The 27,772-nt window shown below is 39.6% G+C and overlaps 1 protein-coding gene across 1 annotated transcript in view; it reads left to right on the top strand.

The window, feature by feature from the left end:
• Positions 1-225: 225 nt before the first annotated feature.
• The window catches only part of CCDC39 (coiled-coil domain containing 39), a 48,889-nt gene continuing 21,342 nt past the window's right edge, over positions 226-27,772 (top strand). The window contains exons 1-11 of the mRNA XM_008142344.3: positions 226-315; positions 5,079-5,198; positions 8,418-8,564; positions 10,163-10,321; positions 11,811-11,903; positions 11,999-12,127; positions 15,224-15,415; positions 21,367-21,470; positions 21,776-21,908; positions 24,546-24,740; positions 25,668-25,832. Of these exons, the coding sequence (XP_008140566.2) occupies positions 226-315; positions 5,079-5,198; positions 8,418-8,564; positions 10,163-10,321; positions 11,811-11,903; positions 11,999-12,127; positions 15,224-15,415; positions 21,367-21,470; positions 21,776-21,908; positions 24,546-24,740; positions 25,668-25,832 (1,527 nt within the window). The remainder of the gene's footprint in view (positions 316-5,078; positions 5,199-8,417; positions 8,565-10,162; positions 10,322-11,810; positions 11,904-11,998; positions 12,128-15,223; positions 15,416-21,366; positions 21,471-21,775; positions 21,909-24,545; positions 24,741-25,667; positions 25,833-27,772) is intronic.

Here is a 27,772-nt window from a genome sequence, read left to right as displayed (position 1 = left end):
CCCCAGCGAACCCTGGAAGGAGTAAGACGCCTCGCTTCCCGCGGCGTTTCAGAAGCAAAGGGTGGCTCAACCGGAAGTTTCGCCTCCGGGTCTGAGCGCTTCCTGTTTGGTAACTAAGGGCGCGGGACGGTTGCTAGGGCTCCGGAGGCAATTACACCGAAGCTTGGTGGGCACCTCGGGTGCAGGTCGCGGGCCTTTTCTCCGTAGTGGGTTCCCTTTGCCATCATGAGTAGCGATTTTCTGGCAGAGCTGCACTGGGACGATGGGTTCGCCATCCCTGTGGCGAACCAGGAGAACAAGCTACTGGAAGATCAGGTGAGAATCAGGTGAAGGAGGCCGCGGGAGGAGGGGATATCTTTTTTTTTTTTTTTTTTTTGCGGGGGTTGGGGGGACGTGTATGGTGAGTTTTCTGGTAGGCAGGAATATCCCAATCCTTTTGGTTCTCCCCTTTCCTTCCTTAATCCCATCTCTTTTTGGTCTAACGCTCCTCCACATCATCTCTCCTTTTCTCCCCCACCTCCCGCCCTTTTTGGTGCTTGCTGAGCATTAAAAACTATATTGAAACGATAATGGATGTGCAGAACTACAAAGTCCGATTCTTTACTCCTTCCTCCCGTCCCCGGCAAGCCCTCGTTTCCAGACTCTTTGGCAGGAGGGGAAAGGCTGGCTCCCGGGCCCACTTTCTCCTTGCTCGGAATTAAGCGCGTTTTGCCAAGGGACTTCTAGGGTTTGCATGGCAACCGCGAGTGCGGACGTGCACAAACCAAACGCGCTCTGGTTGACATTTCTCTGTGAGTTCTGCCCATGATGGTTCAAGTTAAGAGTGACTCCAAGAAATGGGAAGAGGGACGTTCTAGTAAGAATGCAAAAACGTGCAGCTTTTCAAATGGAGACTTTAGTTGTCACAGAACGAGGTAAGACATTTTAAGTTGTAAAGAGTATTTTACATCAGTTTGCAGCCAATGCATAGTAGTTGTTCCAAATAAAATGGCACCTCGCTCAGGAAACGAAAAAAAGCCTTCAGCAGCCAGTGCGAAGTCCTATCAGAGGGCAATGTGTTGTGTGGGAGAGGATCCAAGAGCTGATGATGTTTACACCACTTAGGAAGAGGTTTTCCCTCCTCCGAAAAATGAAAATGAAAATCCTTCACTGTTTTTTTTTTTTGTTGCTGTTCAGAATATTCTGACGTATTTACTCACGCCTAAATTTAGATGGCTTCATTGTTTTTGTTTTCAATGAAGGGCAACATTAGGGAATGTAAGAGATCTAGCACTAGGTACCCAGGCACAATATGAAGAAGTATCCAGCCCTAGGTGTAGATCGTACTTACCAGCACTGAGCCAGTTTCTTCTCCTGTAAACTGAAGACAAGTAAAATAATTATCGCATAGGGTTGTCACACAGCTCTAAAGACATTAATGGAGGATAAAGTTCCATTCAAATGTTAGTTTTTGGTATTAGTGACATAATATTTGTCTCACAGGATATTATATACATTCTAGAGGCCAGGTGCACAAATTTGTGCACTGGTGGGGACCGTTGGCCTGGCCTGTGGGGATCGGGCTGAAACTGTCTCTCCAGACATCCCCCGGAGGGGTCCCGGGTTGTGAGAGGGCACAGGCCAGGCCAAGGGACAGCACCGGTGCACGATTGGGCTGGGGAGGGACCCCAGGAGAGCTCTAGGGAGTGTCCGGCCCATCTCCCCCAGTCCTGATCAGCCGGACCCCAGCAGCAAGCTAACCTACCAGTTGGAGTGTCTGCCTCCTGGTGGTCACTGTGCATCATAGCAACTGGTCAAACGGTCGAACAAATGGTCAGACACTTAGCATATTAGGCTTTTATTATATAGGATGTTTTTTATTATTATTTGTTAATTAATTATTTTTTAAATTCTCACCCAAGGACATGCTTATTGATTTTAGAAATAGGGGAAAGAAGAAAGGGAGGGAGGGAGAGGAGAGAGAGAGAAATGGAGAGAGAGAGAGAGAGACAGAGAGAGAGAGAGAGATCACTGTGAGAGAGAAACACCATTCTCCCCCTGACTGGCAATCAAACCTGAAACCTAGGTAACTGAAACCACAACCTTTTGGTGCATGAGACGACACTCCAACAGACTGAGCTGCACTAGCCATGGCTGTATTGTGCTTCTAATTCCTTGCATCCTCAGTTGCCAGTTTGATTCCTTGCATTGCCTGCTTTACATTTATATCAGATCTTCAAGATAATTTCTCTCTTCTCCCACTCCTTCTTTTGGAGTACTATGTTTTTCAATACGGACAATTTTTCTGCTGGCCTATTTCCCAATTGTTAACTTGTTAATTCCCGTTTTCCCCCTTACTACTTTGTCACTCTATCTTCTTTTTTCTTGGATCTCTCTCTCTCTCTCTCTCTCTCTCTCTCTTTTATGAAATACTTTCTTGTGTCTCCCTAAGAAGGGTGTACGGGAGGTAAACACTCTAAGTCGAAAATGTTTTTATTTGCTTGCATATTTGATGGTGATTTGGCTGAGTAGAAAATTCTAGATTAAAAAAATTTGCCACTACTTAATGTACTTTGAAAAATGGTTAAAATGATAAAATTTTTGTTATGTATAGTTTACCACAATTTAAAAATCAGTGATAGAAATTTTATAGGTCACAGTCTCTGATTATAAGCCAATAGAATTTGTGTTAATTTAAAAAATGATTTTCTATTGTCAGAGAATTAATGTTTGTGTCCCCCCTCCCCCTGCAACCATTCATATGTTGAAGCCCTAAACCTCAATGTGATAGCATTTGCAGCAGGTGGGGCTTTTCAGGAGGTAATTGGGTTTAGATGAGATCATGAGGGTTGGGCCCTTGAGGGGATTAGTGTCCTTATAAAAAGAGACCAGAGAGCGCTCTCTCCCTCCCTCCCCTCCCCTCCCCTCCCCTCCCCTCCCCTCCCCTCCCCTCCCTTCCCTTCCCTTCCCTTCCCTTCCCTTCCCTTCCCTTCCCTTCCCTTCCCTTCCCTTCCCTTCCCTTCCCTTCCCTTCCCTTCCCTTCCCTTCCCTTCCCCTCTCTCTCCTCTCTCCCCTGCCCCCTCTGTGAGGACACAGGAGAATGTGGCCAGCTCCAAGTTAGGAAAAGAGATTTCATCTTGATCTTGGACTTCCCAGCTTTCAGAACTGTGAGGAAGAAATTTCTTTAGTTTAAGCCACGAGTCTATGGTATTTTATTTTGGCAGTCTGAGCTGACTAAGAAATTCAATTTAAATACTTAGGCAAGTTTCTCAGAAATATATTGCTAGATGGCTCTTACATCAAATAAGAGTTGAAAGGGAAAAGTCACCAATTAGAAAACTGTAAAAGGAGACTGCTTGGTACCTACATCCATGGGAAGCAGCAAAACACTTACTTAGAGAAAATATATAGCCTAAATGCCTTAGTTCTGAATCAGTGTCTTAGGCAGCCTGAGTTGCTATAACAAAATACCATAGTCTGAATGCTTAAAAAAAAACACAGACATTTATTTCCCAGTTCTGAAGGTTAGAAGTCGAGATCAGGGTGTCTGCATGGTTGGATTCTGGTGAGAGCACTCTTCCTGGCTGGTAGATGACTGTCTTCTTCTGGTGTTCTCACACAGCAGAGAGAGCCCCTCTGGTTTCTCTATTATAAGGACACGAATCTCATCATGAGTGTCCCACCCTCATGTCCTCATTTAAACCTACTTACCTCCCAAAGGCCCCCCTCCAGATACAATCACATGGAGGATTAGGGCTTCAACAGATGAATTTGGGGGTGACACAAACATTCAGCCCATAACAATCAGTAAGACAAAAAATAAGAAACTAAGAACTTTTAATAAATTAAAAAGAAAAGAATAAGAAAGTAAACAAAAGAGGGAATTAAAAATTGAAATCTATATATATATAAAAGCCTAAGCGACCATCCGACTAGTAGGTATGATGTGCAATGATGACCAGGGGGCAGAAACTCTGACCAGTAGCTATGGTGCACACTGACCACCAGGGGGCAGATGCTCAACGCAGGAGCTGCCGAGCAACAGCAACTTTGCAGAGTGACCTCTTGCACTCCGGGACCTGTTGGGGGGTGTTGGACTGCCGGTTTTGGCCCGATCCATGCAGGCCAGGCTGAGGGACCCCATCTGCCAGAGGGACCCCGCTCACTCCGCAGACGCCCTTTGAGCCTGGGCACTGCCCCAGGTGTGGCCAGTCGGGGAGGGACTGCAGGAGGTTGGCTCCAGGGCGTGTCCGGCCTGTCTTGCCCAGTCCTGCCCCGCCAGCCACCTTCTAATTAATTTACTTTCAATGTGCACAAATTCGTGCACTGGGCCTCTAGTTAATGAAATAAAAAGCCAAAAATACATACTTACTATTACTTAGGATATAACAAATGAGTAAATTCGTATTTTTTTTCTTTCTTTCTTAGTTCAAAATTCAAGTATTTTCTTCTGCACGTTGGTGAATTGTGTTTGCCCCTCCTGGGTTGTAGCCTCCACTTTGGGAACCACAGCTCAAGACTATAAAGAAGCACATTTTTGTTTTGTTGAGCTTTTATATTGCTTTCAGGGATGACATATTCTAATGGTCCTGAGAATCTATCTTGCAATTTCCTAAAGTTTTTATTGGTTTTGGACTTAAATTGTTTTGGTTCTGCTCAGGTTCTAATTCAAAGACACAAAATATAGGAGCTATTATGCCTGGTATCTGGCTACTTTTCAAATTTATGGCTAATGATCTATTTTTTTGTTGTTATTAGGCATTGTTTCTATGCTCTTGTTTGATTTGGAGGCCTTGTCATATAATTATGGAATAGGATCTCATTTTTTTTTCATTTATAATGCATCTTGGCTGTGGACCCTGCTTAATGTTGCAAATCTGAGAGAGGTTCCTATTTTGTTTTAATGTGGTGCTAATTTTCCCACAATAATCTCTAAATCAAAGCACTATTTTATAATTGAAATAGTAGATTTTTGAAGTTCAAATTGATATTTTAAAAAAGAAAAGTAAATAAAGGTTTACTTTTCTTTTGATTTTATACCCTTAAATATGGTAAGAACTTAGTAGACTTTGACTAATCATCATGTTTATTATTTACAGTTGTCAAAGCTGCAGGATGAGAAGTCACTCTTGCAAAATAATCTACGTGTCTATGAAGAACGAATTAATGCTATAGATTCTCACTTAAAAAATGTTAGGCAAGAGTTCTTATTTACACAGGTATATATAATGTTGAAATTCATGTTGATTATATCATGTGTAGTTATGGTACATTTCCCATTGCATTTATATCTGTGATGTTATTTTATAGATACAATAGGAAAATTTAGCATAACTAATCTATAGTGAACATAGCCTTGAATTTGAAAGTAGGCAGAAAAAAAGTCTTTGAGGAACTCACTACTACCACCAAGTTTAAGGAATAATTAATTCATTTGAAAGAATAAATCATCGTTCAAACAGTCTAATATAATGTTAGGCAGCAGATTGCATGAAAAAGGTACAGTGATGCAGTGAGAAATAATGACTTTAAGCAGAAATAGACTTAATATAACACATAAAAGAGTTTCTGTCTACTTTTAATTATTCAGCACTACCCACTGGGACCATTTTGAGTGGAAGCAAATAATTCTAACACTTCAGTAGCCCTTAGGCATAGTCTTTTAGCAGAGTTTAAGAACTGAAATTTATAATGACATCCTGAAATAATAGTTAAATTATATTTAGGATAACTGGGGACAGTATAATGCATTTTAGAAAATGTAATAAAATACTGCAAATTAATTTAGGGTGATTAATCAAAGCATCTGTTTTATGGACAATCTACTCATGTGTAGAACCTCATTCCCTGATGAAGCCCAGAAAATTAGTTAGCTCAGCAAATCAGCACTGGAGCATTTACTAACTTCCATTTCAAACTCTGTTTTTAAAAGTCCATCTGCATTTATTTGAAATAATGTAATTCTTAAAAATGGACAAAGTCATGTTTTTAATGCCAATTTGTAATCTAATCTAATAATAGACAAATATGCAAATTGACCGCACCTTCACTACACCCAAGCCATGCCCACCAGCCAAGCCACGCCCACCAAACAATCAGGACGAGTATGCAAATTACCCCAACAAAGATGGCGGCTAATTTGCATATCAAGACAGTGTCGAAAGAAGCCAAGAGCTGCAGAAGGGAGTAAAGCTTCGAAGAAGCAAGCAAGCCAGGGGGGCGGGGGGAGGAGAAGGGAGGAGCGAAGTCAGGGCCGGGGGCTAAGGGAAAAGCAGGCGGGCTGGAGAAGGCGGGGCGGGCGACAAGGGCGGAGCGGAGGCGGGCCCGGGGGCGAAGGGAAACGCAGGCGGGCTAGAGGAGAAGGCGGGGCGGGCGACAAGGGCGGAGCGGAGGCGTGGCCGGGGGCGAAGGGAAATGCAGGCAGGCTGGAGGAGAAGGGGGGGCGGGCGACAAGGGTGGAGCGGAGGCGTGGCCGGGGGCGAAGGGAAATGCAGGCAGGCTGGCGGAGAAGGTGGGGCGGGCGACAAGGGCGGAGTGGAGGCGGGGTAGAGTGCAGCAGGAAATCCTATTGCAGGATTTTTCCTGCAACGGGAACGCTAGTCCTATATAATAAAAGGGTAATATGCAAATTGACCCTAATGGCGGAACAACTGGGAATGATTGGTCGCTATAACATGCACTGACCACCAGAGGGCAGACAATCAATGCCGGAGCTGCCTCCTGGTGGTCAGTGCGCTCCTACAGGGGGAGCTCCGCTCAGCCACAAGCCGGGCTGACAGCTGCGAGTGCAGCGGCGGTGGCGGGAGCCTCTCCTGACTCCTTGACAGGTGGACACCCCCCTAAGGGGTCCCAGACTGTGAGAGGGCACAGGCTGGGCTGAGGGACCCCCCTGAGTGCACGAATTTTCGTGCACCAGGCCTCTAGTTAATATAGATAAGTAACTATTTCATGCTTTTTAAATACTTGAGAAAGATGTCCTCTACAGTATGGGGGAATGACTCAGCACAGGAATCCAGGTGACTGGTCTCTGAGCTCTATCCCTATAGCCCCCTACCCTGGAGTCTGCTGACACAGCTCCAGTCCACTCTGCCCTCCCTCTGCTGGAGCCCAAGACGAGTGACTACACACAAAATTTTGTCCATTGGCCCTTTAAGAGGGTGCCTGAATTTCCAACCATCTCACCCCGGTAGACAGAAACCTCTCTGCTTTTCACAGCCAGATGTTATGTGGGCACCTTTTTCAGTTCTGGTGCTCTGGGCTGAGAAACCCAGCATGGGATTTAGACCCCAGAGTTCTCAGTAGGAACCCCCCACAGCTGAGATATCCTCTGAACTTCAGCTGTTGTCTGGGAGAGTCTGGCAGCCTTCTCCTGCCTCCGCACTTCCTATCAGTCTCTATGTGGTCACTTTCAAGTCATTCGTTATCATGGATCTCTCCAGCTTGTCTTCAGTTGATTATTCAGGGTGGTTTTTCTATATTTTAGTTGTAATTCAAGTTTGGTCCTGGGAGGGTGTCAGTGTAGCTTCCACTTAATCCGCCACCGTCTTCCTATTTCATGCTTTAACAGTCTTATTAGAAAGTTAAAAAGTTAATGAACTTCTAAAAACAGTACTTCATATTTTTAAATCCTGATATGATTGAGTAATTAATAAATGGTTAGGGACAACATCTTTTCCTCAAGTTATTAAACCACTAAGTTGGGAATCTGAGAGAGACTCTTTGTAGGTATATTTTATTATAGTCAAACCTCAACTAGGATAAGTATGAAGATAGTAAACTTCCTACAACAGTAACTGCTTTAACAATGTAAAAATAATACCAATGGTGATAACTTTTAAAGCACTGTAAAATCAGTAGTCAACAAGTACTATTTTATTAAGTAAAGCATAACAAAGGCATGTTCATTTATTAATATTGTCTAGGAAATATTTATAACCAATGTTTACATAATTATTTAAAAATGATCTCTGTTAATTTATGTAATCAATTCATGTAACTATCCTATTTCCCAATTATTTTTACTCAGTTTTATTTCTTATTTTTAGTTAAGTAATGTCATATATTTTTATTAAATTTTTAATTAATTAATTATTTTTTTACAGTAAGCTAAGGTTAACTTATAAGTTAGATCTTTTAAAGTATAACCATATAAACTTTGGTTTTCTGCAAATTCCCTAGCCCAACATAGTATCTGAAAATCACTGACAACAGTATTTTTCTACTAGCACATTCTATGAATTAATTGTCTTATAAATAGTAAACAACACTGTCTACACTGAATCACAAAGTCTAATGTGGTGTAAGTTTAAGAGAAGTGGAATTAATGATACTTAACCTAAGCATTTTGTGGGACCTTTGTTATGTGTTTAATGAGTTATTATAAATATTTTTAATACTAAAGTGTAAAAAGCCTTTCTATCTTGTATGCTTTTCTATAGTCTCTTTGCAAAGCCAGGGAACATGAGATTGAAAGCGAAGAGCATTTTAAGATCATTGCAGAAAGAGAGCTGAGTCGAGTGAAAAATGAAATCCAACGACTGGAAGATGATATAACTTTAATACGGGAAAAGAAAGGTGATAAAGAAGTATGTGTTGAAATGTTACTTAAATTTTTGTGCCATTGTTCCTTCTTCCCTCACCAAACAAACACTGATTTTGTTCTGAATGGGAAAGGCATTGATTAGTTTCCTAACATTTTCCTGCATTGTTTTCTTGGACAATGGGAGGCACATGGAGCTGTGATTTGAATGAAATAATGTTAGAATGTTACATTTATTTTCCCAGTGTTCATTTACCAAATACTCATTGAACCTTACTATATGCAAACTACCATGCTGATTGCCTGTTATATAATGCTAGGCATAATTTATTCATAAGTGCTATATTTTTAAAAGACACATTTTAAAATATCACTTTTAATTTTGAGTTTCATTCTTTACTGATTTTACCTTTCATATTAACTTGTCAGCTTATGACCAATATTAAACTACTGTACATATTTTTTTCTTTTTCTTAGTTTTTAGTTACTTGATTTGGGCACTCTTTCCAAATTTGACTCTTCTCTTTACATATGTATATGGTTATGGAAATGCACACATGTATATATGTATATGTATACATACACACATACATATTTTATTATATTAATTTGTATATTCATCAGTTTTCTTTTATGAATCTAGATTTGTTAGATGAATACACATACCGAAACATTTTTATTTTCTTAACTGCTGTATTTATTTCAATTAAACGTGCTTCCATAATTTCTGTGTAAGAGGCTTCTTAGAGGCAGCAATCTGATTGGAAATGGGGTTAAAGGTGACTTGTCTTGGGCTTGAGTTAACATATCAAGCTCATTATTTTTACTAAGATTGCACATTCTCTTAAGGTGGCTATGATGGAATGACTAATGAGATTGCTTTGGGGAAACTCCCCTAAAGTCTTTTAAAGTAACTACTGTTCTCAACTTTGTATAATAATTTCTCCTCTGTTTTACAACTAAAAAATTAAAATACAAGTATTATAGTTATATAATTAAATATGGCATATTATACTAGTATTCATCTAGAGCAGTGGTTCTCAACCTTTCTAATGCCGCAACCCTTTAATACAGTTCCCTCATGTTGTGGTGACCCCCAACCATGAAATTATTTTTGTTGCTACTTCATAACCGTAATTTTGCTACTGTTATGAATCGTAATGTAAACATCTGTGTTTTCTGATGGTCTTAGGCGACCCTGCTAGCAGTTCTGTAGAGCCTAATACCATCAGAAAACACAGACATTTACATCGGAAAACAGATATTTTCCGACGGTCTTAGACTCTACAGCAGCGGTTCTCAACCTGTGGGTCACAACCCACAGGTTGAGAACTGCTAGCAGGGTCGCCTAAGACCATCAGAAAACACAGATATTTACATTACGATTCATAACAGTAGCAAAATTACAGTTATGAAGTAGCAACGAAAATGATTTTATGGTTGGGGGTCTCCACAACATGAGAAACTGTTTTAAAGGGTTGCGACATTAGAAAGGTTGAGAACCACTGATCTAGAGGTCAGTTACAGGATTCCTTTTTTCTTTATTATATGTTCTGTATAGTATGTAATGCTATGTTTTATTTTAGTTTATATTATAAATAATGTTTTTTTAATCTCCCCATGTTCCCTCTCTTTGGATATTAGAGTCAGATATTTAAATTTACTCAAAAATTGGATGGTTTGAAACGTCAAATGAACTGGGACCAGCAGGCATTGGAGGCCTGGTTAGAAGAATCAGCTCATAAAGATAGTGATGCCCTCACTCTCCAGAAGTATGCACAACAAGATGATAATAAAATTAGGGTGAGAAATTAGAAATTGTAATGTCAGGTTTTCTCTGAATCTGTAGTGTCAACCTTTTTATCTAAATCGGACTTAGAATTTTAAAGCAGTACTTCTTAAACATTATTTGGGTCAGTTTCCTTCCAGAATCTAATAAAGCCAAGTATCCTCTCTCTAGAAAAATGAGTATATTCAAATACCTACAAAATTTTGTCTTTACATATAGTTTTTGCTGATTTAATACTTTAGTGCTTTGATTATTTAATATATTATTATAATTATTATTTAAAATCTACTTGTAATGAAATATGGTAATACTTTAGTATAATGAAACATGCTATTTTCTAATAGACTTAATACCAAAGGCATTATTTTAAATTAAAAATTGTTCATCTTTTTTCTAACATACTTTAAAATGTATTAAAAATCTTTTGAAAAACAATTGAGTTTTCATTGCAGGCCTTTGAGGTTAAAAGATTAAGAATATATACTAGAGGCCTGATGCACGAAATTCATGCACGGTGTGTGTGTGTGTGTGTGTGTGTGTGTGTGTCCCTCAGCCCAGCCTGCACCCTCTCCAATCTGGGACACTGAGAGGGATGTCCGTCTGCCCGTTTAGGCCCGATCCCAGTCCGACTGCCCACTGGGATCGGGCCTAAACGGGCAGACGGACATCCCTCTCACAATCCAGGACTGCTGGCTCCCAACCGCTTGTCTGCCTGCCTGCCTGATTGCCCCTAACCGCTTCTGCCTGCCAGCCTGATCACCCCCTACTTACTCCCCTGCCAGCCTGATCAATGTCTAACTGCTCCCTTGCTGGCCCGATTGCCCCTAACTGCCCTCCTCTGCAGGCCTGGTCGCCCCCAGCTGCCCTCCCTTGCAGGCCTGGTTGCCCCCAACTGCCATCCCCTGCTGGCCTAGTCACCCCTAACTGCTCTCCCCTGCAGGCCATCTTGGGGTGGCCATCTTGTGTCCGCATGGGGGCAACCATCTTTGACCACATGGGGGTGACCATCTTGTGTGTTGGAGTGATGGTCAATTTGCATATTACTCTTTTATTAGGTAGGATATATGTATGTGTATATATATATATAGTTTTAGATATAAAATACATGTATATCTATATATATAAAAGCCTAAGCAACTGTCCAACCCATAGCTATGATGTGCACTTACCACCAGTGGGCAGAAGCTCAATGCAGGAGCTGCCAAGATGCAGTGACTTGGCAGCTGCTGTTCTCGGGTGATGCACCCAGAACCGGAGAAGAGGGAGCCCAATTCCAGGGTGCATCCCCCGAGAACCACCCTCTCGCAATCTGGGACCCCTTGGGGGATGTCAGAGAGCCAGTTTTGTCCCGATCCCCACACAGGCCACGTCCGAGGGATCCGACCTGTGCAAGAATCCATGCACCAGGCCTCTAGTAATATAATAATACTTAATATGAGATATGCTAACAGTTTTAAGTTAATCAAATGATAATCATACCTATTTTTTCATGTAACTACATAGGCACTGACCCTGCAATTAGAAAGGCTGACTTTGGAAGGCAATCAGAAAAGAAAGGTACTTGACAATGAAACTACAGAGACTCTAAGTGCACAGGTTGGTTCAGTGAAGTTTTTTTATTTCTTAATTGTCAAAGTGATGTTTGCAAAAGCACTTATATTCAAGAAATGTTATTGCTCTCTATTTGACAGTTAGAATTGGATAAAGCAGCGCAAGATTTTCGTAGAATTCATAATGAGAGACAAGAACTCATTAAACAGTGGGAAAACACAATAGAACAGATGCAGAAGAGAGATCGAGACATTGATAACTGTGCCTTGGTAAAGTAGTTGTTTGGTCTTTGCAATGTTCAGATGTATTTATTTTCTTTTGTGTTTAACTCATTCATTTCAACTGTAAACCACAATGTTATTTGAAAGTCACTTTTGTAGGAGATTCATTAGTTTTGGTAAATGTTTTTCAAAGCTGACTCCATCCATTTAGAAATGTGATTTTATGTATATTACTTATCTATATATATAAAAGGCTAATATGCTAAGTGTCCCTCTGCCCATCCAACCAGTCGCTATGATGTGCACTGACCACCAGGGGGCAGACACTCAACGCAGGAGCTGCTGAGCTGCAGTGACTTGGCAGCGGCGGTTCTTTGGTGACGCACCCCGAAACCAGAGAGGAGGGAGCCAATTCCTTGTGGGGCCGTGCAATTCCACCTTCAGCCATGGGTTATGTTGCTGCTGGGGAACTGTCGGTCCCAAATCTGGTTTACTACACACTTGTGTTTGTGTTCCACACCCTGTACGACAGCAGCTCCATTACTCCTTGGGGGATGTTGGAGAGCCAGTTTCAGCTCAATCCCCACAGGCCAGGCCAAGGGACCCCACCTGCTGGAGGGACCCCACTTACTCCACAGATGCCAGGGAGAAACTGCCGGGAGCTTGGCTCCAGGGTGTGTCTTGCCTGTCTTGCCCAGTCCCGTCCCACCGCCACCTTCTAATGAATTTCCTTTCAATGTGCATGAATCCATGCACCGGGTCACTAGTGGTAGTATAATGACAAAGACAAGATTCTGCCATCTCTGATATGTGGAACAAGAGAAAGTTAGACAGATAATGTTATTGCAGTAAAATCAATGCCCTACATACACACAGTTGTTTGCAGTGCCTTGGATTTAACATGTGTGCTGTCTGTTCACACAGTTAGGTGCAGGGAAATGAGCCTCATGGGGAGCCCAGAGACAGGAAGGGAGAGTCAGGAAAGAAACCAGGACTCCAATAAAGTTTCACTTTCGAAGCTGAGGCACCAATGATGGGGTAGAAGCGGTAGAAGCTCCGAAGGGAGGAATGCCACATTGATTGAATACAAAATGGCCTAGGCCTCCCGAGGAGGGACAAGGGAGAGCCAATCTTAACTGAGTTCCTTTTCATTCTTAATGCTGATGTTGGTTTCTCTTTCCTGACTTCTCATTGCTTTCAAACATCAAGTTCTAAACTACTTCTTCTGTATAAATAAAATGTGCCCAATCTAAGACTGCGGATCCACAATTGAATTCTCATACAACCCCACGGTTGAAGGGAGAACCTGCTGATTTGGCAGAATATACAACTTGTCATATCCACAGTGGTTCCTTACTGACAGGCTGATATCTCCTGGCTGTCTGTATTGTAGGAGGCTAAGGAGGGTGCTAAGAAATGGCTCCCAGGTAGAGGTGTGCTTCTCAGTGTTTAATAACTGGCTCCCGATCTGTGGCATTTCTGATTTCTGTGGTGAAACTTTCGATACCAACAGGACTTCACTGGACACAGCGTTGAGAAGAGATGTGCAAGTCAGTTGTGGTGAGCCAGTGAGAGCCGGTTCACACCACTATAAGGTTAAATCTGACATTCGACCCTTTTGGTTTTTTTTCCCCTCCAAAACAATTTCTGCCTTCTCAAGGTCTTCTTGGCAGGAGTCAAACCATAGGATCCTGGAATTGTCTTCTTAAAAGAAACTTTTCATTAATAATAAATAGTTTTCTATTATGCTTTTATTCCATTATAAACATTTTGAGGTGTTACTTATAAGCATTACCTATATGAAAACTTATCTGTGAATAGATAGCACTGTTAAATAATGTGAACACTGAAGTAGTATTAAAGCACCTGATTAAGTAGTAAAAAAATCAGTATAAAGTAGGAAATTCCAGAATGATCATTTGCCATATATAAACCTAAGAAGTTTTTACCTGTCTTTTGATTGAATGAACACAGTAGATATATGGACTGCTACAATTATAGAATGTTACCTATCATAGAGAACATAGAGGAAACTAGATTAAGCAAGTTAAAAATGTTTTTTTAAATGCAGTGCATATCATATATCCACTTAATATGCTAATATGTGCAATATTATGTGTAGCATTTCTAAAACTTACTGATTTCAGACCACATGTCCACCCCCCTCCCCCCCATCTCCTGGGATTAATTGTTTGGTGGAACCCCATTTTGGAAAACTTGCAAGAAATGTATTTTTAGGGTAAATTTTTCTTCACCCTCCAATTCATCCAACATATTGCAATAATAATCACTTGTAAAAAACACATATGATCTTTTTATTCTACAGCTCTACAATCATCTTTGTTCCATATTGCTTAAAAGTTGGTCCTCTTTGACATGATAATTGAAAAATAGAATTTCTCCACAGTTCAGCCTCAACCTCTACTTTTCCAGCCTCATCCCTTTCATCTGTAACCACCCCTTCTTAATATATCCCTATTCTATCCCTGCCCTCCCACCATGCGCTTTCACTACATTGGGTTTTTATGTATCTCCGTTTGTCTTTTTAGGCCGACTTAAATTAAGCCCGTTAGATAATGCCTTTTAATGACTCCTCTTGGGTAGACCTTATTCTCTTTGTTCCCATAGCTCTCTATCCACATCTCAGCTAATACTTCCTATATTCTGTTAATTGTGTATAGTCAAGACCATCAAAAAGCCTGAGTGAAGGAATTCCTATTGAAGCCAATAACTAAAATGCTATTCTCAAAAGATGAAAAACAAACTGGTCCTATGAAATATTTGGGAAATTTCATTGAAATTCAACTTTCTGTGTTAAAAATATTTAACACTGTTATATTTTTTTAAATGTCACTTTTCACTCATAAAAGATTGATATTTTCCTCATCTCTTTAGCAAAGTACCAAGTAGATGAAAGAAAATATAGAAACCTTTAAAAATATAATCTTACTTTTTTGGGTATGTAGCATATTAATATTTTGTTTTAATTCATATAAATATAGTCTCTCTTAAAATACATTCTCTTAAGTTTTGATAAAATAAATACTAAATATAATAATAGAAAAATAAAAACTAAATTTCTTTTAGTTTTCATTTTGATCATCATATTAAATATATATTTAACTTTTTTTTTTTTAATTCTAGGCATTAGCAAAGATAAAACAGGAAACAAGAGAAAAAGAAAATTTGGTTAAGGAAAAGATCAAGTTTTTGGAAAGTGAGGTTGGAAATAACACAGAGTATGAGAAAAAAATTTCTGTTGCTGATCGTAAAGTTTCAAAATATAGAAAAGAATACCAGCAGCATGAAGTTACTAAAAATCAGCTGAAGGATGAGGTATGGCAACTAAAAAGACTGGTTTGCGTGTTTATGGCAAATTGCTAAAAAGTAAGCACAAAGCCTTTTCTTTGATTAAGCTGCTGCCTTATTTTATTTTATTTTTTTCATCCTTTCATGTTATGGGACTTTCAGGATACTCTGACTGAGCTGAGCCGCTGGTTGGTGAAGGCATCAGGGGGTGCCATTGGCATCACAGGTGGTGTGAAGGGCTCCCCCGGGAGTTGTGCAGTGCCTAACTACCTGTCACACATGTTTTGCTAGTGACCCAAGGCAAAAGGCTCCCAAAGGATCTAGACTGGAAATCATAATCCTATGTAATAAAAGCCTAATATGCTAAGTGCCCGGTCATCCAGTCAGCCATTCAACCAATCAAAGCATAATATGCTAATGATATGCTAAGGCTATTCAACTGCTCGCTATGACGTGCACTGACCACCAGGGAGCAGACAGTTGACTGGTCGACCAGTCACTATGATGTGCACTGACCACCAGGGGTCATACGCTCTGACTGGTAGGTTAGCTTGCTGCTGGGGTTGGTCTGATCAGGACTGAGCAAGATGGCCAGACACACCCTGGGTCCCTCCCACAGTCCCTTCCCAGCAGGCCAACCTCTTGCATCCCTCCCCAGCCCTGATCATGCACCAGTGGGGTCCCTTGGCCTGGCCTGCACCGTCTTGCAATCCAGGACTCCTCGGGGGATATTGGAGAGCTGGTTTTGGCCCGATCCCGCAGGCCAGGTCCAGGGGCCCCACCTGCACACGAATTTGTGCACCAGGCCTCTAGTTATATGATAACCAGCAAATGGGAAAATGTGAAGGTGATTATTGACCTTAGTGATAACTTGAATTATCTTTCCATTGTTACATGTATGGAGGTTACCTATTTAATTTCAGTTTCTCACCTTGTTAAGGAATAAATTTCAGTCTGGTAGTGGAACAATGTAGTGGTCAAATACCTTGAAACAGATTAAGAGAGGAGAAAACTTTTTTGTTCTTCTTTTGCAGCATTCATGCTAACTAGGTTATTCCATAGGGAGAGGTAGCAATTCCCTTAGTTAGCAATAAACAGATCTTTATGAGATTTATGTCTTAAGACCATAGTATGTGAAGTTAACATTGTTTAGATGGGAATTTGGAATATTGTAGAGCATTTTATTCTATAAGGTATTATGCTTTTTATTTCTGATGAAAAGGAAAGTTTTTCTTTTGTCTAAAGAAAATAATTACCGAAGATCCTAAAAAAGTAAAATAAATGAATTTCTTGCCTAAGTTAAATGCCACTGCTAAAAATTCGTTTTTAAACATTTTAAAGTTTAAACCAATTAGAGAAAAGAATGCAGGCGAAATAAGCCAGTCAGAGAAGATAAATATCACATGATCCCACTCATTTGTGGAATATAATGAATAACATAAACTGACGAACAAAAAACAGAGACAGAGAAGCATCGATCAGACCGTCAAACCTCAGAGGGAAAGTAGGGGAGGGTGAGGATAAGGGGGAGAGATCAATCAAAGGACTTACATGCATGCATATAAGCCTAACCAATGGACACAGACACCAGGGGTGTGAAGGCATGAGTGGGGAAGTTGAGGGGAAAGGAGGAATAAAGATATATATGTAATTCCTTAATCAATAAAGAAAAAAATAACAATAATAAAATAGAATGCAGAGATTTCTTCATTCATAATTTATTTATTGAGATATAATCCACATACCATAATTTTTAGTGTATTCACAGAATTGTGCACATACCACCACCATCTAATTTTACAATATTTTTGTCACTTTAAAAGGCACCCCACACCCATTAGCAATCACTTTCTTTTCTCCCTTCAACCAGCTCCTGGCAGCTACTAATCTACTTTATTTCTCTATGGATTTGCTTCTTTTGGATATTTCATATAAATGAAATCATATAGTATGGAGCCTTATGTGTTTGAATTCTTTTTTTAAAATATATTTTTATTGATTTCAGAGAGGAAGAGAAAAGGAGAGAGAGATAGAAATATCAATGATGAGAGAGAATCATTGATTGACTTCCTCTTGCATATCCCACACTGAGGATCAAGCCTGCAACGTGGGCATGTGCTCTGACCAGGAATTGAACCGTGACTTCCTGGTTCATAGGTCAATGCTCAACCACTGAGCCATGTTGGCTGGGCTGGATTCTTTTACTTACATAATATTTTCAAGGTTCATCCATGTTATAGCACATGTTCATTCATTCATTTCTTTTCTCCAATTTTTTTATTGTGATAAGATACATATAATTTACAATTTACCATCTTAACCATTTTTAAAGAATCTATATTGTGGAGAGTATTACAGGTGTCCTCCTTCCTTCCCCCATTGCCCACTCCACCTGGTTCCCACCCCATCCCAGGCCTTTGCCACCCTATTTTCTGTGTTCATAGGTAATGCATATATACATATAAGATCTTTGGTTAATTTCTCCCCACACCCACCTCATCCCTTCCCTCTGAGATTTGTCAGTATGTTCCATGTTTCCATGCCTCTGATTCTATTTTATTCATCAATTTATTTTGTTCATTAGATTTCCTGTTTTTTGGGTTTTTTTTAGGTTTAATTGTTGATAGATATATATTTATTACCATTTTATTGTTCATATTTTTTATCTTTTTCTTCTTCTTTCTCTTCTTAAAGAATACCCTTCAACATTTCATGTAATAGTGGTTTGGTGGTGATGAACTCCTTTAGCTTTTTCTTGTCTGTGAAGCTCTTTATCTGACCTTCAATTCTAAATGATAGCTTTGCTGGGTAGAGTAATCTTAGTTGCATATCCTTCATTACTTTGAATATTTCTTCCCATACCCTTCTGGCCTGCAAAGTTTCTGTTAAGAAATCAGGTGCTCCCTTATAAGTAACTAACTGCTTTTCTCTTACTGCTTTTAAGATTTTCTCTTTGTTTTTAACCCTTGACATTTTAATTATGATGTATCTTGGTGTGGGCCTCTTTGGGTTCCTCTTGTTTGGGTCTGTTTCTTTCACCAGGTAGGGAAAGATTTTTTGTAATTTCTTCAAATAGGTTTTCAATATCTTAGCTTTCTCTCTCTTCTCCTTCTGGCACCCCTATTATGCAGAATCCTCTACTCTAGTGTTGAATCCCTATAAATTATCTTTATTTCAGTTAGTGTATGCTTAATTTCTGCCTGGTCTTTTTTTAGGATCACTATGATCCTTGAAAGTCTCACTAAGTCCCTTGAAGCTCTCATTAAGATCTTTGAGCAACCTTATAACCATCATTTCGATCTCTGTATCCAGTAGTTTACTTTCTTCCATTTCTTTAATTTGTAACATATTTCTTCGTCTCTGAATTTTTGCTGCTGCCCTGTGTTGTTTCTATGTATTGGGTAGAGCTGCTATGTCTCCTTGAGTTGGTAGAGTGACCTTGTGTATTACGTGTACTATAGGGCCCAGTGGCTCAGTCTCCCCAGTCACCTGAGCTGGGCACTCTAGGTATGTCCCTGTGTGGGCTGTATGCACATTATTGTTGCAGTTGAGCTTTGATTGCTGTTGGCATGACTGGGAGGGATTGACCTCCAGGCCAACTGGCTGTGAGGACCAGCTGCCATCTAAAATGGAAGAGCTGCAGTGCAGAAGACACCCTGTGGAGCAGGATTTGCTGCATTGAGGCTTTGGTGCTCACTGAGTCTGCCCCTTGAATGTGTCACTTGTAATCTGCTATGGTCTGAGGCTGTCCACCAGCTATACTGGCTCTGGGGCTTTCCAGGAGGTGCAAAGTTAGCCACTGCCTGGGGCCACCCAGCAGGAGCTACAGAGAAATCTGCAGATGGCTGTTACTTATATTGGACTAGGAAGTGCCCAGGTGAGGCCCAGGTGTGAAGCAAGGCAGGCTGGTGTTAATACTGGGTCTTGGGCCTTTTATTGATAGGTTTGGGACACACTGACACCTGCTGCTGCTTTTTCAGAGATTTTAGCAATGTCTGGCCATTCATATGGAAAAGTAGCTGCAAACAGCTTAAGTGGGGCTGCAAACTGGATGGGGCAGGGTTTTAGGGAATCACCAGGATAGAATGAGCAGTGTGGGCCAGGCTGATGGAAATTCAGATATAGCTGCCAGTCAGCTCGGCAATGGGGGAAGTCCCAGCACAGGAACAATGACCCCTGTGAGCACCATTGACTGGGAGAAAGCCGCCCCTGAGTTCCTACCTCAATGCCAGACAGTCCAGTTCCTCCCTGTATGTCACTGGATTCTCCCAAAGCCACCACCCAGAGTTGGAACTCAGAGGAAGCGGGACTAAGTAAGTTCACGTGTGGGCCCTTTAAGATGAACTGCTGGGTTTCCAGCAGCCTCCGTGCCTCTCAGCTACAATTCTTGCTGGTTTTTACAGCCTGAAGTTACAGGGACTTCTCTTCCCAACTCTGGAACCCTGGGTTGGGGGTCTAGTGTGGGGCTGGGAACCCCTGCTTCTCACAGGAGGCCTTGGAGATATCCTTCCCAATTAAAAAAAATGGCACACGTGGGTGTTGGACCAGCCCGTTCTGTGCCTCTGTCCCTCCTACCAATCTCGATGTGCTTTCTTTACTTCTCTAGCTGCAGGACTTCCATTCAGCCAGATTTCAGGTGGTTCTGAATGATGGTTGCTCTGTATTTTAGTCGTAATTTTGATGTGGTTGTGGGAGGCAGCGAGTACAGGCATTTACCTGTGCCACCATCTTGGTTCTTTCCCATCTTAACCATTTTAAATGTATTCACTGGTATTAAATACATTCCTAATGTTGTACTGCCATCAGCACCATCAATCTCCATAACTCTTTCTTTTTTTCTCATAAAAATAAAACTGTACCCATTAAACAATGGCTCCACATTCCTCCCTTCTACCATTCCCTGGTAACTATGATTCTATTTTGTCTCTATGATTTTGACTACTTTAAGTACCTCACGTAAGTGGAATCAGCCAGTATTTTGTGACTGGCTTATTTCATTTAGTATAATGTCCTCAAGATTCATCCATGTTGCAGCATATGTTAAAATTTCCTTTATTTTTAAGGCTGGATACTATTGCATTGTATGTGTATACCACATTTTGCTTATCCATTCATCTGTCCAGGGACACTTGGGTTGCTTCTACTTTTTAACTATTATGAATAATGCTGCTATAAACGTGGGTATACAGTTACCTCAGAATTGCTGGATCGTATGGTAATTTTGTTTTTAATTTTTCGAGGAACTGTTGTGCTGTTTTCTACAGTGGCTGTACCAACAGAGTTAATTTCTCCACACTTTCAACAATACTAGTTAATATTATCTTTTATAGCAGCCCTCCTAATGGGTATGAGGTGGAATTTTATTGTAGTTTTGATTTGCATTTTCCTAATGGTTAATTATGTAGAGCATCTTTTCATGTGCTTTTTGGTTATTTGTATGTGTTCTTTGGAAAAAAATGTATATTTAGGCCCTTTGCCCAGTTTTGAATCTTTTGTAGTTGTTGAGTTTTAAGAGATCTCCATACATCCTGGATATTAATCCCTTACCACATATTGATTTGCAAATTTTCTCCCATTCTGTTGATTGCCTTTTTACTGTGTAGATATTGTCTTTAGATGCACAAAAGTTTTTAATTTTAATGAAGTCTAATGTGTCTAATTTTTAATTGTTCCCTGTGCCCTGGTGTCACATCCAAGAAATCATTGTCAAATCCAATGTTGTGAAGTTTTGCTTTAATGTATTTTAAACACATATATATGGGTCTTTATAATTTGCCAGTATTATACAAGCAATTTAAACCATAATTTTAGATCAAAAAGAAAAACAGTTAATATGTATTATAGCAATATGGTTATTGTATTTATGGGAATGATGAAGGTTAGAAATTAAAGTGCTTCAAATAGGAATTTTTGGAAATGAAATTAACTTATAAAATACAGAGTAAATGTATACTTTTTGTCTGTTAATTAATAAATAGCTGGATTCTTTAAAAGCCACTGTGAATAGAAGTTCCAGTGAAGTAGAAGCTCTGAGGAAAAATACTTCCAAAATAAAGAAGGATATTGATGGAGAAACAACAAGGTAAGAAAAAAGATGTTTAAATATATTTATAGTTCTTAACTACTTCTAGAAACATATTTTTTGTTAAATAGCTATAAAATTATAGCTACTAAATTACTAAATTAAAAAATGTCCCAGGTGTTTTATCACAAAGGCTCAGGAGTAATTTTTTTATGGTTTATTAACTATTATTGGTAATAAAATGGTTTATGGGGAAAGAAAACTTCAAGTTATATGAAGAAATTGTAGGACAAACTATTTCTTGTTTGTTTGCATTCAATACCTCTATACATGTTTTCTGTTTTGTAATCATAAACGCTTTCTAGGTTACAAAGAATTAAAAAAGCTAATGAGAATGCAAAAACAAAATTAGAGCAGATAACTGAGAAAACTATGTCAGCAGAAGAGAAAGCTACCAATTTGGAAGATATACTAAAGGAGGAGGACAAAAGCGTGAAGGTAAAGTTTAGTTCCCATTTAAAAGAAGATCACAGCACATTTAGCAATAGTGAATTAATTAGACCCCTGAGATCAGAGGAGTAGGAAGTCTTTTAAGAGGCGCTGCTTTCTGGTGATGACATTTGTAATCAGCATTGTTAGTCTTCTTTTTATGGCTTCTGTGGCTCTTCTTAAGCTCCTGATCCTCCATTTGCTTCACTTTCAGCATTTAATTTTGATGCCTCCTCCTCCTCCTCCCCCTCCTCCTCTTCTTACTCCTCCTCCTCTTCCTACTCCTCCTTCTCTTTCTCCTTTTCCTTCTCCTTCTCCTTCCCCTTCTCCTTCTTCTTCTTGTTAATCCTCACCTGAGGATATTCCCCCCCACCCATATATTTTTCAAGAGAGTGGAAAGGAGGAGGAGAGAGAGAGAAACACCAATGTGAGACACATCGATTGCTTGCCTCCCACACACTTCCCAAACAGGGTCAAGGATTGAGACAGCAACTGTGGTATGTGCCCTTGACTGGAATGAAACCTTAAACCCTTCAGTCCTGGGCTGATGCTATAATCATTGAGCAAAACTGGCTAGGGCTTGATATCTTCTTTTAAAGGTAGCTCCTGTACCTTAGATTCCATGCCTTCCCAATGCCTAGTGTGTCCATGTCCCTGCTTGTCATCCATAATATATATATATATATATATATATATATATATATATATATATATATACTAGAGGCCCGGTGCACAAAATTCATGCAAGAGTAGGCCTTTATACTAGAGGCCCGGTGCACAAAATTCATGCAAGAGTAGGCCTTCCTTCCCCTGGCTGCGGCACCTGTAGTGTCCCACGATTGGGCTCCAGTTTGTAGTGAACCCCTTTCCACATCCCACATGGTTCAGGGTTCAGGTTCAGGGTTTGGGCTCTGGAGGAGGCCGCACACAAATGAAAGAGACTAGAAAATATTAATTTGGAAATATTTTGTGCATCAGGCCTCTAGTGTTCTCATATTGCAAATGTACCTTGAAAAGTGCCTTTGTTTTACAATTGATTTCTACATGATTATCATCGTTTTTGTGCAAATTTCCCCCAATGGTCTACATTTATTAGCTATGTTTCTTCATATGTGCTACTGCTATCTTTTTAACCTCGTAGAGTCTGGCATCATTTATCAGTAAATGGGCTCTTAAATGCTATTATTTTACTAACCTTACTGGCATCTCCCTTCTACCTTAATCTCTATGGCATGTTGGTAGCATTAAAGCCAATGTTTGAGGAACTGAAAGAGATTGGTTCAAATTTCCTCTTTGAAAATTTCAAAGTGACTATATGACCTGACACTGTAGGCACTAGTTCTTGCTTTGAACTTTTTTTTTTAATTAAAAAAAAATTTCCCCCTTTATTGCTTTTTAGAGAGAGAGGAGAGGGATAGAGAGATAGAAACATCGATGAGAGAGGAGCATCATCTATCGGCTGCCTCCTGCAACCCTTCCCCCCTCCCTTCCCCCCCCCCCCCCCCCCCCGCCACACACACACACACACAGGGGATTGAGCTCAAAACCCAGGCATGTGTCCTGACAGGGAATTGAACCAGCGACTTCTTGGTTCATAGGTTGATGCTCAACCTCTAAGCCACACCAGCCAGGCTTTAAACTTTGTGTGTGTGTGTGGGGGGGGAGAAGCAGAAGGGTAGCTGAAGATGGTAGCAAAAATCTCTCATTTGCTGTTTACATCAAGGATGGTTTCACTCATATTTGGATAGAATCTGCTTCCTCAGTGTGTTGTGTTTTTAAAATTCCCGAGTAATGAAGTCATACAGCAGTGTTGACTTGGGTGGTGTCTGAGTCCAACGTTATTTTTTTAACTTATTTTTTGCTTCCAAGAGCATGATTTTTTGTAGCACATGAGATGGGACAGTATTAAAACCTATCAGAAATCTGTAAAAATGGTAAAATTCACTTGAAATAGACTTTGGGCTACAGAATGAAAAACTAGTGACATTTTTAAAGAAATTAACTGAATTTGAAAAAGATAAGATTACAGCATGTGTACTAATTGTGCTCTAGCAGGATTGTGTTCAGAATCTTGATTTTTATAGCTATTGGATTTTGTGTTTTGTTTGGAAAAATCTCAACTCTATGTATTTTGGAGATGTGCTGTGTTATTCACCATCAAGCAGTAACTTGAAAACTCTGCTTAGGCAATCTTTGAGAAGGTATTAAACCCAATGAAAAGTGTCTGTTATATGAAAAATAATGCATTTTATATGATTATAACAGATTATATTTCTTGATTTGTGCCCCAAAGAAGGTGGGAGATTGAGTGATGTAATTTCTTCCCTATAACACCCTCAAGACTTCAGTAAACATGAATTTATATTCTGTTTTCTAAGGAAACCAGTGGAATGCCTAAGTTCTAAGGCTAGGGTGGGGTAACAGATCAAGGTACATGGTACAAGAATAGAAAACTACTGTTCTAGTCTACTAGCATAGAGTATACTATAAGAAATGTTGGGGGTTTGTTGAAATTGTAGGAGGCCTTTATATCTCAAGAGCTAAAATGTTGGGGGTTCATTTATGAGCCCCCTATATTATACTGTTTATAAGAGAAAACATTTAAGGTACTATAATTTCACTAATCACTACTATTCTTATCACTAGGAAGTGGAAATTCAATTGAATATATTGAAAGGTGTGCTATTTAAGATAGTTCATGAATTACAGACTGAGACAATGAAAGAAAAAGCTATTGTATCAGAAATTGAAGGAACTCGTTCTTCTCTAAAGCACTTCAACCAGCAGCTACATAAACTGGATTTTGAAACCTTGAAGCAGCAAGAAATTATGTACAGTCAGGTAGATGTTACTCCTATGAATATCTTCCATATTGAATTGTTTTAGTTGTGATGGTCAAGATACTACAGAGCTCTGAGCAAACAAAAATTTCTAAGCACTCTTTGAGGGATAGACAGATATTGAAGATGGGATTTCATGCTAGGTCAGTAGTAGGGTGAGGAAGCCTTAAATGCTATTTTTTCTCTGAAATAAAGAGGTAAGAGGACAGACAACTCTAGTGAGGGAGAACCATACTTTAAAGGAACCTGGGGCAATTGAACATAGAGTAAAACAAAACAAGGAGTTGGGCATCTGAAGCCTAGAAAAATTGTATGTTGATTTTTAGTTGTGTGGAATAAATAGGGACATAGGCTTTCTCATCCCCACCCATAGGCAAATAGATTAAAAGTACTTTTTCAGTTTTTCCTTATTTCTTCTATTTATTTGTTCTGTCTCATTAATCTCTTAATGTCCTCCCTCTGTACATCTTCATCTCCCCAATCTAATATATTTTTAGTATCCCAAAATTACAGATGCTAAAGTTTAATTAAAAAAAACAATTCATTAGAATTTTTTTATGGGTAACAACTTATGACTATATCACTTTTCTTTGCATCCCCTTTTTAAAATGTATCCTCAAAAATGTATGTCCATGTATATCCAGTGGATTTACTGAGGTTCCATCATGGTAGTACGATAAATAGCTCCCTAATAACTTTGTTATATTTTCAGGTTACATATATGTCACTATCATGTACCCTGGTTGTTGAAGAATAGGTTGATGTTTCTCCCTTTAGGGTAAGAAGGATTTTATCCTGTAAATTACTGAAGGCTTAAAGTGACACCTAGGCCAACTGATAAAAAGGTCTTTACCGTGTCTTTATACTTGTAGAAATGGTGTTCACCATTTGTTTCTTCTTACTAACTTATTTTAATAAACTCTAACAGGATTTTCACATTCAACAAGTGCAACGCCGAATGTCACGGTTAAGGGGAGAAATTAATTCAGAAGAAAAACAAGGTCTTCAAGTAAAAATTGTTGAACTTAAAGAGACATTGGAAGAGAGAAATTCTGCATTTGGCATTTTGGAAACACAGATCAAGAAGCTTCGTGTAACTTATCCAAAACACTTTTTATATATGCTAGTCATTAGACATTATGTTTTAAGAGAACATGTTCCTAAGACTTTACTTTGGATAGGTGATTGCTAAGCTACCCACGTATATAATAAATGTATGAACTGATATCCATATTTCTATAAAAATGCAACATTACCATTGATTATGCATTTACGACATGCTAAATATACCACATGTATTTAGTATTTTATTTCATTTCATTGTTTTAAATAGGGGAACTTATAAGGAATATATCATTACTTGTTTCACAGATTAAGTTACTTGTCCACAGCTACACAGCTAGTACATGGGGAGCTAGGATTTGAGCCCTGGTTCATGTGACTTTAAAATACTCTTAAATAGTACCTGATTTAAAGCATTGATAAATTCCAGTTTTTCTATTATGCATTTGCCATAATAACTTGATTGTCTATTATGCATGAAATAACCTCTAAATGAAGCTGCCATTTTATGGTTCATCTATTGTTGTTATTCAAATATTTACTTAGTTACATTTTTCAAATAACTCGATTTTGTTAATAAGATGAGAATAATCTTAATCTTTAGGTATATTAATATGTTTATAGTAATATAAAACCTATGTTAGGGAAGCCTATGTAATATAAAACCTATGTTAAAGTTTAATAAGAGTGAAAGAATGAGAGCTTGGACCTGAATGAGTAAGAACACCCAGGGATTTCAGGTTTTTCAACAGCTGGGAAGGCCTAGTGATGAGTGTCTTCTAGTGTCTATAAGAAGAATTGCCCTAAATTCCTTTAGGATAACAAAGGAAAAATGGAGGTTTTACCTTTTTTACATTAAAAAAATTATTTCATGATGACAAAATTTTGTTTTGGAGTAGTTTGTAGCATGATGAAATGCCTTTTTAAAATGTTGCCTTGATTTGGTAGAAAAGAGCACATGTTTAGAATAAAAAAGAATTGGTTTTTAATGTCAAGTTTATATCACTGCTGGTTTAACTTTTCTGAGTCCTAGTTTGTTCAATTCTTAAATGGAAAATAATTTAATATTAATTTTACAGCATTATGGAGAATTACAAGCAGTTTATATCTTAATACAGTGCTTTTTAGCAAGTACTCAGTAAATGGTATTGTTTTAATGATACAGAGTATAGGAATACTAATGCTATCTATAATAATAAAAGCATAATATGCTAATTAGACCAGACAGCTGAACGACCTTCTGGACGTCATTCCAGATGTCCTTCTGGATGAAGCCACAGTGGCAGGGGCTGAGGCAGAGGCAGTTGGGGCTATGAGGCAGGCAGGCGAGTGATTAGGGGCGATCAGGCAGGCAGGCAGATGAGCAGTTAGGGGCATCAGGCAGGCAGGCACAGTGGTTACGGGCGATCAGGCAGGCAGGTGAGCAATTAGGAGTGATCAGTCAGGCAGGCGAGTGGTTAGGGGCCATCAGGCAAGCAGAGAGGTTAGGGGTGATCAGGCAGGCAGGCAGGCCAGCTGTTAGGAGCCAGCGGTCCCAGATTGCGAGGGGGATGTCCCAGATTGCAAGAGGGTGAAGGCCAGGCTGAGAGGACCTCCCCACTGCACGATTTTGTGCACCGGGCCTCTAGTCTATAATAATTGAAGCATAATATGCTAATTAGATCAGATGGCCGAAAGAACTTCCGGACGAAGCTGGGGCTGTGAGGGCTGAGCCCCTTGCATGAATTTCGTGCATTGGGCCTCTATTAGAAATATAAGAAGGTGACCTGTGTATCATCTTTCTTGACCCTGGCCTGGACTGTGCCTGCTTTGCTGTGTGGGGATGGGTTTAGTGTCCCCTCTTTAGCAATTGGCTAGTACTTATACCTATTGTAACTCTGGTTTTAACAGAGAGAAAAATAAATTAATAGAAATGCAAGTGAATTTTAAAAGGTATTGTTACTCTTCTAATAAAGGTTGCTCTCCGTAGTA

This window comes from Eptesicus fuscus, chromosome 3 (genome assembly GCF_027574615.1).
Source record: "Eptesicus fuscus isolate TK198812 chromosome 3, DD_ASM_mEF_20220401, whole genome shotgun sequence".
NCBI classification, from domain to species: Eukaryota; Metazoa; Chordata; class Mammalia; order Chiroptera; family Vespertilionidae; genus Eptesicus; species Eptesicus fuscus.
The sequence above is the reverse complement of the archived record's forward strand: the minus strand, read 5'-3'. Positions and strand labels throughout refer to the sequence as shown.